The 11,878-nt window shown below is 42.5% G+C and overlaps 1 protein-coding gene across 2 annotated transcripts; it reads right to left on the reverse strand.

Moving 5' to 3' along the window:
• Window positions 1-2,363: 2,363 nt before the first annotated feature.
• On the reverse strand, window positions 2,364-11,151 carry LOC119299347 (TNF receptor-associated factor homolog 1a-like). 2 transcript variants are annotated; one of them, XM_037576581.1, is made up of 13 exons: window positions 10,937-11,151; window positions 9,875-10,090; window positions 7,499-7,610; window positions 7,199-7,287; window positions 7,039-7,107; window positions 6,824-6,953; window positions 6,512-6,670; window positions 6,028-6,391; window positions 5,598-5,710; window positions 5,006-5,153; window positions 4,346-4,785; window positions 4,150-4,273; window positions 2,364-4,038 (listed from the first exon to the last, which is right to left on the reverse strand). In XM_037576581.1, the coding sequence occupies exons 2-13, from the start codon at window positions 10,053-10,055 to the stop codon at window positions 2,599-2,601; spliced, it is 3,369 nt and encodes a 1,122-aa protein (XP_037432478.1). In that variant the 5' UTR covers window positions 10,056-10,090; window positions 10,937-11,151; the 3' UTR covers window positions 2,364-2,598. The 2 variants fall into 2 exon arrangements, with proteins under 2 accessions (XP_037432478.1, XP_037432477.1); XM_037576580.1 differs by having other exon boundaries at window positions 9,872-10,090.
• Between the last annotated feature and the right edge of the window lie 727 nt (window positions 11,152-11,878).

Genomic DNA, 11,878 nt, shown 5'->3' on the forward strand with positions numbered 1-11,878 from the left:
ACATTAGTTTTTTATCGCAAGAGATATATTTCCATCGACCGTTACAAGAACAGGAAAAAATCAATTTTTGTGTGTTCATCAAAGGACGAGACGAGAAGGCAGTTTTCTCATTATTCTATTTCCCTGTGCTCTTTGTAGGTTCTCCGCGCTAAATCCATGGGTCTACGATGACAGGCAGGTTGATTTGGCGAGACCCAAAAACAGCACCACTACCTTGTCAAGACAACCTAACCTATGAAAAAACTAGAACCTTCTCCCACCTACAAGCGTAGAGCTGTGGCCAGATCTCCAAACACCATAAGAGCCTCTAGAGCCGAGACCTCCTGCAAGCACACAGGCTAGAGGACTCTAGATTGTCGTCCAAGGACTGCTGGGCGGCTAGGGTTCAATTATTACAATCATAGTAATGTTGTGGGAGTTAACACACAACCACCCAAATCTAAAAAGAATCCAACGGCTAGAAAATCTAGTGATTTTAGGGTTTAGGTCTAGCAAATCTAGTGATTTTATTTAGCTAAATAGTAAACTAAATTCAATGACAAGTGGAAAAAATAAGCATCAGATTTGATGCATTGCTATATGCAGAATTCATTTTGTTAGGTGGTCTCAAAATTGTTAGCTATTACTCAAAGTGGACGTTTATATGGAAGCTTTAGAGTGTGGGAGCTTTAAAAAAATAGATGTCATGTGGTGGACCTTGGAGAAACACAAAGTCCCAACAAAGTATATTACCCTCATCAAGGACATGTATGATAATATTGAGACAAGTGTTCGAACAAGTGATGGCAACACTGATGACTTCTTGATTAAAATAGGACTGCATCAAGGGTCAGCTTGAGCCCTTCTCTGTTTTGCTTTGGTGATGGATGAGGTCATGAGGAATATACAAGGAGAATCCCATGGTGTATGCTCATTGCGCATGATGTGGTGCTAGTCGATGTAGTCGACAGGTATAGGAAGTTAAGATATTTGGAGACAAATATTGGAATTGGAAGGCTTTAGGCTTAGCAGAAGTAAAACCGAGTATATGAGGTGCGATTTCAGGAGCAGGAGGTTAGCATGAGCAGGTGATACCTTAGAAGGACACCTTTCAATATTTGGGATCAATGCTGCAAAATGATGATGATGTCAATAAAGATGTGAGCTATCGAATCAAAGCTGGATGGATGAAGGGGCGTCAAACTTCTGGCATTCTATGTGATAAGAAAGTGCCACAAATGCTAAAAGGTACTCCCTCCGTTCCAAAATAGATGACCCAACTTTGTATACAAAGTTGGGTCATTTATTTTTTGTATACAAAGTTGGGTCATTTATTTTGGAACGGAGGGAGTAGGTTCTATAGAACAGCGGTTCGACCTGCGATGTTGTATGATGTTGAGTGTCCTGACTAAAAGATGACATGTTCAATAATTAGGTGCAGCGGAGATGCGATGTTGAGATGGATGTGTGGCCACACAATGACGAAGCGGACCGGAATGATGATATACGGGATAGAGTTGGGGGTAGCACCAATTGAAAAGAAGCTTATCCAACATCATCTAAGATGGTTTACTCACATTCAGCAAACCATATTCAGCGCGGGCCTCCAGAAGCTCCGGTGCATATTGGACAGCTGAAGTGTGCTGAAAATGTAGAAAAATCGGAATAGACCTAATTGACATTGAAGGAGTCCAAAAGAGAGATCTGAAGCACTAAAATATCACCAAAGAACTAGTCTATCCATGGTCACGGGTGCATGGAAGCTAGCTAAGGCCCTGTTTGGTTCAGCTGTGGATTTCTAAAAGTAGCTGTGAAAAATCTGCTGTGGAAAAACAGTTGTGAAAAATCTGATGTCAAAAATATGTAAGTCATTTGGCAAACTAGCTGATACAGCTTTTTCAGATTTTGACCCGCAGCGAAATCAGATTTTGGAAAGCACATCCTGAGCTGCTTCCGCTTTTGGTTCAGATTTTGACAGTAGATTTCTGGAATCGGATTCTGCTGGGTTCGCCCTTTGGTTCAGATTTTGTTGCGCGATAGCCGAATCCGTCGATAAAAGATAAACCAAATAGGGCCTAACTATCCCTGTGCCAAGATCTCAAGCACTAAAATATCACCAAAGAACTAGCCTGTCCATGATAAGGGGTGCATGAAAGCTAGCTATCCATGTGCTTAAATCATGATTGCGAGACCTTATGGATTTCAGGTCTAGCGTACCCTAACTTGTCTGGCACCAAAAGGCTTTTTGTTGATGGTCTCAAAATTGTTTCCTATTAAGCTATGGAAGCTGTCCAGACAACAACAATGCTAAGCAAACACGGCGTAAGAAACAAAACAAAAAAAACGTTCTAAAGCTCACTAGCAAAAACAATGCAAGGCTCCAATATATGTAACTATGTATGCATGTAATTGATTTGATATTCTTTACCAGGCACAGGGCAAAACTGACTGAAATATATCAAGCAAAGAAACATAGCTATTAAGGAACTGAGAAGCATTTCTTTAAGAGGCCACTAGCTCTATGGGAAGGATTACAATTACACTCGGCTCAGAAGCAAACAGCATGGACTACAACAACGCATTATTACGGTTGCAATCATTATTCATCTCTGAAAGGGCTCAATGCCCATTCCCAGGGTGATAGGATGGGTAGCGGCTTGCTGCGTTCGCTGAGGTCGTCTGGTAATCCCTCGACTGATAGGGGTAGGCATTGATGTCCGCCCCGAAGTTCGGCATGGAGTTGTCGGCGCGGCTGTATGGCCACTGGCCCATCACCATATCATCAAATTGGCTGTTGGAGTATGAAGGGAGATCAAACTGTGAATAACTCCTGTCCCTAAGCCCTTGAGGGCCACCGTTCAGATCACTGTAGTACGGTGCAAGCTCCTCATCATAGTATTGCTCCGACTGATCAAACAGGTACTGATCATTAAACATGCCATAATCAGGTGTGCTGGCGTTATTGGGAACATTATTCGGCATAGAGAACTGCCGAACAAACCCCGGCTGTAGAACCTTTCTTCTGTCGCCGAGCTCCTCGTCCAGCAAGTCATTGATGATGTCTAGGTGCGGAAACTCGTCGCCGACAAGGCCTTGCGGTTGGTACGGAGTGAATCTGGTCGAAATTTCAGACAACAGCTGCTTGCTTCTTGGTCTTCCATTCAAATTGAGCTTATCAGACTCATTGCCCACACTTGAATTCAGTAGACCATGATCATTACTGCTGCTGCTGCTGCAGCTTGCCTGCTGTGAGCTCTCTTCTCTCCACTGGTACTGATTGAGTGACTCAGGCTTCACCGTTCCAAACGTAAATCCAGGTTCCAATGATGACTTTTCTGTCCTAGCAGAGTTATCTGGTGACAGAATGGAAGGCGATGATGCAAACACTGATTGTGAGTGTGTAACTCCTTGCCCTGAGGAACTAGTATGATGAGTGAGACCGCTTGCTCCAACAGAACTTTTCTCCATCATGGCATTACGGTATGACCAGGGAATGTAGCTAGGAGCACTGGCAGAGGGCTCATTGCCCAACCGTCCAACTGCACTCCTCGAACGAGAAAGAACTGGTGCAGTCTGAACTGTTGAAACAGCAGGTGCCACTTGTTTTGCTGCGGGGACTTGTGGGGCACTCAAGGGCCTTGAAACTGTAATGACCTTGGTTGCACTAGAGCTATTTACTAGAGAAGTTGGCTTCTGAGATTCAGATTTGGTGGGCAGAGGTACCTGCAGAGGTCGACTTGCAACTGGAACTGACCTCTCATTATGAGTTGGAGGAACAGACAGAGGTCCTTTATTTGGAACTAGCTGAACAGTTGGGGCGGAAGCCACACCCGTTCTGGTAGTGGTAGTACTAGCTGCAGCAGCTGAAACTTCGGTTGCACGGGAACTCAGATTGTTGGTACTTTCTAGTGAAGATTTTGGCTGCTGGGAGAAGATAGGTTGCTTCTTAACAGGGCTCACAGAAGGAATGGAAGACTCCGTCATTCTTAACTTGGAGGGGCTCGTAACATCAACATGCCGCTGTGCATTTTGCTTCTTCTGTGACACAACTCTGTCATCCTGAAATGAGTTGATTTCGATTCTTATTCAGCCAAGCAGAACACTTGAGAAAATTGATAAAAAAAATAGCAAGACTGAACTAAATGAAAAGGCTGCTGGGCAGGTACATACCCCAGCCTCAAGTCTCATGTCCTTTGAGTTGCTAGATCCATAACTGCCATTGGGTGCTGGATTTGATCCACCATGTGCATGCCCTGTTCGCAAATCAGTATCCTTATTCCTCCGGTTGTTCCCTCTGAATCACAAAATAGAGCAGTGTAAATATCAAATGATAAAAATGAGGAGAAGTAATAAAATAAAATTATACCTATTGGATGAGGATTTGACATTTGTCCAGGCACCACCTGTATTCAACCCATTCAAAATAACTGAAGGAACCGAGTCAGATGAACAAGTAGACGAGCTATCATCAACAAATGAAGCCCTCTTTCCTGATTGCTCATTTTGCACATCACCGCCTTCAGGAACAATGCCTCGAGTTTCTGAAGCATCTGTTTCCCAATTAACAGGACTGGATTCACAGTCTTCAAGATCAACATTAAGCACCTCAGAATTATCATCTCTGTTATCAGAGATATCAGATGCTTCATCAGGATTGTCAGGATTTGAGGTCACTTCTTCAGCTTGACTTGACAAATCATCAGGGTTTCTATCATCTGATGGACTGCCCTCTAGAGCTACTTCCTTCATGTCAACCCTTTCATTTTTTCCTTTATTATTTTTCCGGTTATTTTTCTTTTGTTTGGCCTGAGCGAGAGAAATTAAACATTATCAAAGATCTCCTCAACTAATAAAAAAGGACAGGCACGTCAGAATAGATGAGATGTCAGCGCTACAATCTCCTACTGCACCATCAACATTGATTCCGGAAAGAACATGGCAAAAACTAGAAACCATTTGGCAAGGTAGATAAAATCTATAATGACAAAATAAGATGACATGGTTGCACTAGCGGAAGAAACCAAACCTGCTTTTTCCTGATACGTTTTTCCTTCTCAGCAGCACTACGCTTTGCCTTAAGTTCGATTTCTGCAAGCCCAGCAGCTTCTTCTTCACGGATGAGCTCTTCTTGGCGCTTCAAAGCCACAGCCTCTTGGTATGCCACTTCAATTCGACTGATTCAAGACTTATAAGTAACATGTGCATGCAGACCATAATTGACTCAAGACTTGTAAGATGTATGAATTTCATCATGGAACACCTTGTTTCCCAAGAAAAATAATATGGAAACAGGTTTATCTAATACTCCCTCCATCCCAAAATAAGTGTCTCAACTTTGTACTAGCTTTAGTACAAAATTGTACTAAGGTTAAGACACTTATTTTGGGAGGGAGGGAGTATCTAATAAGTAATAACGTCTGGTGTATGCTTGCCACAACTGGTAAAACCAGAACCAGGATAGTCATCACCCACTAAAGTACCAAAGTGACAGAAAAAAAAGGTCAAGTCTAGCATCAAATGCTGGCAATTGATATTTCAAGTTGCTGACTCTTGTTCCACAATTGTGGAGCAAAATACAAATCCTAGAGGGCCATGTTAAACTGCAGAAAACTTCTCACCTGAATATATGAGCCAAGGCAAAAAATTCTAGTGTCTTCCAGCCAAGCTCTATAAGTCGTCTGTCATCGCGCTCAATAGAGTCTTTGTTGAAGTCATCACCCGAGCTGCTTTCCTATAATCACAGAATTGGCTAGGACTTCTTAGATACAGTATAACAAGAACTCGTCGAGACATAAGTCTTAATAAGAACCTTCTTTTGCTAGTTTAACTCATCCCTGGCACAAGTTAATGACTCTTGATCCTACCTCAAAACAGTATTGTTTAGGAAAGCTTAGTTTGTTGAACACAATCTCAAAATTAGGCATCTAATGGTTATAAAATGGATGGTATGAAAAAGGTGCTCCAAATTAAGACATTGAAGATGAAACGAAAATATCTGTAGTCAATACCCAATGACCTGTAAAGCTGGTAAAATAGAAGAATGCATACCTTTGTGCGGTTCTGTGAAGCTTTTTCATCCTTGGTAGGCAATTGTTGGTGTGGCAGTGTGTCTAATGTAGCTCTTTCAAGCAAAATTAACACATCATCTGCCAAGACAAACATATCCTGCTCAACAAGCACCATAGAAGTGCTTCGAGCATCTGTCTCTGTTAATTTGGACAACCCCACTTGGTTCTTGCTCTTATATTCCAGAGCCTTCAGTCCGGTATACAGCGAGTCCATTACTAAGGTTGATGTAACTTCCTTTTCTATGAAAAAATGTTTCACTAGAACTTTCAATATGGTGTCAGTCTTTTCCCTTGTCATGTTCCGCCGCATACTTGGATCCATGCCTAGCCAGAATGCATTGAAACTGCAACCCACCAATTAAACATTTTAATAATGGAATGGCACAACACAACAAATTTTGTATTAATATTTATCTAACACGTGCTTGGTTCCACAGTAGCCAAAAAATATATCTTTATCTAACCTGGACCATCTCAGTCTATCCTCAATTAACCTGCAAAGCTTGCTTCTTCTTTCATCAATAAATCGCCGGCAAATTTGTTCCACATTTGATAAATACACCCTAACTAGTTCCCTTCGGTACTGGCCATCAAGGCAACGAAATGGGCGGTCTGCCTTCTCCCTCAAATATCACAATGCAGAAGCAGACATGGTTATGCGAAGTAAACATATACTCTCAATTCCAAAAATAACTGATGCCACACCAAAGTCCAGCCCTAGGCGGTGTAACCCACAGTGGGAAAATGGATGCCAAATAACTACAGAAAACAGATACCTAATAACTTGAACTTGAGCTTTGATGGTAAGAACATCCTCGATGACAAAGCCATCATGTAATTTTGATAGCTCCATAAACTTTTTCCAACCCCAGTCATGCTCTTTCTTCCAAAACCGGTGCAGCGTATCTGAAATGCCACTTTCTTTAAACTTCATGTGCAAAGGTCAACCAAAGCTACTAGCCAAGCAAAAATAGTGGTATACCAAACTCACCAGAATACTTAGATTTCTTAGGATCTCTATTAATTACAGCTATTGTAAACTGCGCGAAGTGGCTCCATCCTAAAATAAAAGCAAACAATAATAATATTCAAGATAACGTAGTGCGATCAAGAAGTGTGTTTGTTGGTAATACATGGAACATTTCATTTACCTGGGAGTAGTTTATCATGGTTCGCAACACAAAGAAAGAGTGACAAGTGATTGCAAACATCACATCCTTGTGGATAAATCAAAATGTACCTGAAAGTCAATCAGTAGATATCAATGCGTGATGTGCAGAACAAAAGCTTGAAAACACATATCTAACTCAAACATGATACTTATTGACATTTGAAGGCTACATATCAGATCACAAAGCAGATAAAAGTAGAGAAAAGATTGGCAAAATATATATGGATACAATTTCAAGTTATATGCGGAGCTCCCTCTTGGTACCCTATGAATATCATACCATTTATAACCGCCAACATCGAAGGAGTTACTCCGTAGCTCCCTCTTGTTGATTTGCGAAAAATTATCAATCCTCCATGTAAACTTTCCATAAAGTTCAGGAGGCCTTGGCCCTATTAGAATAGAAGAAAATAAAAACAACAGGTTAAATAATTGTCGATGCTAAATACTTAAGAAATTATACAAGGATTGGAACTAAATCAACCTATCAGAACATCCAAGTTCAACTTCTATCATAGTATAGCCAGACTAGTCAGTGAACCACCTAGGTTACTAGTCAAACTGGGAGTTCTACAAAATTATTGTAACAACCATTTTATTGATTTTCAACTCAATAAACAAGGAAAGATGAAACAAGGCAATATAAAACAAACTTATCAGTTCCGTGCCATTCCAGCCGAAACAGTTGACCATTCCATTTCGCGACCAGAACAGAATGTAGACGCTGCCATCCCATACCACTCCAAATTCACAGCATTGTGCCCAACCAGTTCTGGTGCTGCTAGTGTTTTGCCCTGTGATTCTAGGGCGTTGCTATCTCGCGCACGCTCGTTGAGACACTCGGTTTCCGACAAAGTAAACTTTCCTGTTTAAGCAAATAAGCGTGAGGTGGAAATGGAAAGACAGGTTGGGCCCCACCCGTTAAATTCAGCAGGGGAGAGAGATTATGGAAAGGCAAGCTGGGGCCCACTGGTGGAATTCACAGAAGGGTAGAGGATACGCACACATGCATGCATGCATGCATGGGCCCCGCGTCCAACATGGACAGCTTTTGTCACTAGCCCCACCGCATCTCACTCTCCTTGTTGAGGTGGTAATAACACGAAGCATCGAGTGTGAAGTTTTGCTATTCTTGCAGGCATGGGCGATTGGGCCGGCCACTAGCTAGACGTTGTACACAATGCTAGGCCAGGCCACCACTAGGCACTAACCCCTATCGTACCATTGTTTGTACTTTTTTATTCTTTCTTTGATAATATGATTACACACAAACAATGGTAAATCAAAACAGAATGGTTACCAGAAACGAATTAAAAGGATTAGTAAGTATGATAAATAAACCCTTGGATGGCATTTGACACTAAAAAAACACTATGGCATGCGATGGAGCATATTGAAACAAGATAATACATAACCAGGCCTGATTCTGGTTCTCTTTTTTGGTTCAAACAGTTATGAGCGGTCAGGTTTTAGAGGTAATGTAGAACTTAGCAATAGCTACTGGGAAACATGTATTTGATCCCAATTGCATTCACACATGATAGAAACCCTAAGAGATTGTGATATACATCATTAAATAAGTAAATATTCTTGAACATGCCGAAACTATTTTGCTAGTACGACAAACCGTATATATTCAGTATTCCATTATTACTTTTGCCATTTCCAAAAATAAATTGATAAATATGACTTAGTTTCAACCTCAAGGTTCGGTGAAGTACTATTGGGCTTCCTTCCAATAAATAACTCTAGAACCTCAAGAATTTGAAGCTAAGGAATGCTTCAGCTAATGTATCGTGATACACATCTCAACAATCCCACTGTAATTTGAATGAAATTTCAACTGGCATTCTGATGTGAGTGATTTTATGAATGATATTGCATGTCTCATGGGCAAATAATGCATCACTAAAGTCTGTAGATTTCAGTCACCTTATAGCACAAAAACTGACACTATAACTAATATAAGATATCTACAAGCTGATCAGCACTAGAATCATGTAACACTTGGCAAAAACTGTGGACTCCTCAAGCTTGCATGTCATAAACTTGCCATAGCATAATTAGTTAACTACTCCCTCGTTCCCAAATATAAGTCTTTTTAGAGATTTCAATAAGTGACTACATAGGGAACAAAATGAGTGAATCTACACTCTAAAATATGTCTACATACATCTGTATGTTGTATTCCAGTTGAAATGTCTAAAAAGACATATATTTAGGAACAGAGGGAGTACATGCAACGACTCATAAGCCTATGTTTTAAAATTAACATGAAACTATTTGTTACTTCTTCAAACTCATGAATCCTGATCCACAGAAGCACAAAACATAACTGGTTCAATCAGAACAGAAGAACGTACATGCCCAAATTTGCACAGGATAGTTGTCCTAAACCTACCAAAGATAAATAAAACTCTATCATCCATTATAGTGCATGGAGCCATGGGCAGTGATTCAGGAGTTCTACATGTATTATGTAGCACCACAACATAATCAAATGTTCTACTTTTATAGAGACAACACTTTCATGAGAACTAAATAGGTCATGGGCAAGATGGTAAAACTGGAAAATGTTATATTAAAATAACTATGTCTGAATGAAGCAGTAACAGGTAATATGAACAAATGCAAGGTAAAGTGAACAACACACCACAATCATCATCTTCAGTGTCCGAGTAAGCTGGTGAAGTGGATGGTGTTCCATTCTCAACTTGCTCGCTTGACCTCCACTCAGCTAAAGATTCCCCAGAATGGCTTTGTTGATCACTTGGCAAGTCCTCGGTTGATGAGGATCTACCATCCCCTGTATAATCTTCGACCAAAGTGCCAGCCATTAACCTATCCAGTACGGGGCTCGCCTTTTTCCTTCCTACAACAATGAATTAAGACCATATAGTCATCAAACCTCAGCATCAATAACAAAAGGAACATAAATAGGACAAAACTAAAACTCTAGCACCCGAAGACACCAAAAGCGGAAACAACTAGGGTTTCACTAGTCCGTAAGCAAAACCTATATCTATCGGCGTCACATCTCATAGCAAGCAGTTGCGAATAAGTCATGTATACAAAGCTGGCATTGCACAGGACGAAATGTGATCGGAGACAAGGGTAACGCCGGAGCACAAGCCAATCCAGCAAGAACTAGTTCCTGTCACGAGGCATAAAATACTCAACCCATAGATTCCAGAGGACACCATGGTCAGTCTACGAACCATCGACTAACTGAATGTTGAGGCCACAGAGACAAACTTAAGCAGCATTAAATCATCTACCCCAGGGCTAATTATATTATCGCTATCACCCTACACGCCTGCCCCTGCAACAAGGAAAATAAAAAGTCACTGCGCACGCCCACGAGGAGCTGACGCACGAGACCATCAGCTAAGCTAAACCCAGGCGCCCGTCGCCGCCCAACCTAACCTAACCTAAGCAATCCAAGGACGCGCCCCCGCGCGGAACCCAACGCAATCTCCCCGGGGCACGAACTGGGAGAGAGACCACGCACGCGCGCACGTAGGCGCGCAGATTAGATCGGGGCCGCGAGCGCGGCAATGCTCGCCTCGCCTAGGAACCTAGAAAACAAAATCTATCTCCTCCGATTTCGACCCTTCCCCCCGCGTAGTCCGGATCTGACCTCACCTCCGCCCCTCGCCTCAGACCGGTGCCGTTCCGCGTGCGTGCGTCGGAGACATGCCCGGGGATCGAGAGTTACCTGCACGTCGCTGTCGTCGACGTCGGCGGCGGCGGCGATGGCAGCTGCTTCGTCGAGGAGGAGATAGGGAGGGGCGGGGTGGGGGGGAGAGACGGAGGGGAAGGGAGCAGCGGGGTGTGCGTGCGCCCTAGTCGAGTCGAGTAACGAAATCGGATCGGGTTTAGCGAGGGAGGGAGGCTGCCTAAGCTAGGCTTAGGCTCAGGCTCCGGCTCAGGATTACCGAAGAAATGATTTGTTGGGTATTTCCGGATGGGGGTGGGTATATATAGCGTGGCCGCGCGTCAACATTAATTTTACTTTTTTATGAGCCAGCCAGTCGTATTTGGAAGCATTATATTGCTTACCGTACAATATTGCGTCTCACTCGGGCGCGTTTCGGTTAGGGCACATACCTCCACGGGATGTCAATGCCGTTTTTCCGATCGATAGTTGGTGCTCGGACGGATCCACCTCATGGTGCTCTATCGTCCGTCCGTCCCGGCCTTGCTCTAACTTCTATCGTCTCCTTTCTCTACCCTACCTATATTGTCTTCTTTCATCGCGGTCGGTGTATTTTGTATCATTTATTATTATTGCCATTATCTTTCCTATAATCTTAAGGATGTGTTTGCTTTGGGAACGAAGGTGGAATGGAATGTCATGATTCCATTCCACGAGAATGGGTCAGTTCTGTCTTTGTGGTTGGTATATGTAATTACGGGGGCATCCATCTTATGGTTCGCTCGTTCATCGATCATCACTCAATTATCTAAGGGTGTCTCTAACGGCGATCTGCAAATTTTCTGCCACATTCATCCACGGACAGGGGGCCAGTTAACGGACAAGGACAGGGGGCATCAATCATAGCCGCATACATTTGGCCTTCATTTTTTTTTCAAGTCCGCACGATCAAATAGCCACATGCAAAGGGTACAGACGTTCAAATAACCGCATGCAGCACTA

The sequence above is a fragment of the Triticum dicoccoides genome, chromosome 5A (assembly GCF_002162155.2).
Source record: "Triticum dicoccoides isolate Atlit2015 ecotype Zavitan chromosome 5A, WEW_v2.0, whole genome shotgun sequence".
NCBI classification, from domain to species: domain Eukaryota; kingdom Viridiplantae; phylum Streptophyta; class Magnoliopsida; order Poales; family Poaceae; genus Triticum; species Triticum dicoccoides.

Coding starts and splice junctions, on each gene's coding strand:
- LOC119299347 (XM_037576580.1), bottom strand. CDS start 10,055: ATGGCTGGCACTTTGGTCGAAGATTATACAGGGGATGGTAGATCCTCA. Junction 6,954..7,038: donor TAAGAAATCTAAGTATTCTG/GTGAGTTTGGTA, acceptor GTGGCATTTCAG/ATACGCTGCACCGGTTTTGG. Junction 5,154..5,597: donor GCCTTGGCTCATATATTCAG/GTGAGAAGTTTT, acceptor GTCTTGAATCAG/TCGAATTGAAGTGGCATACC.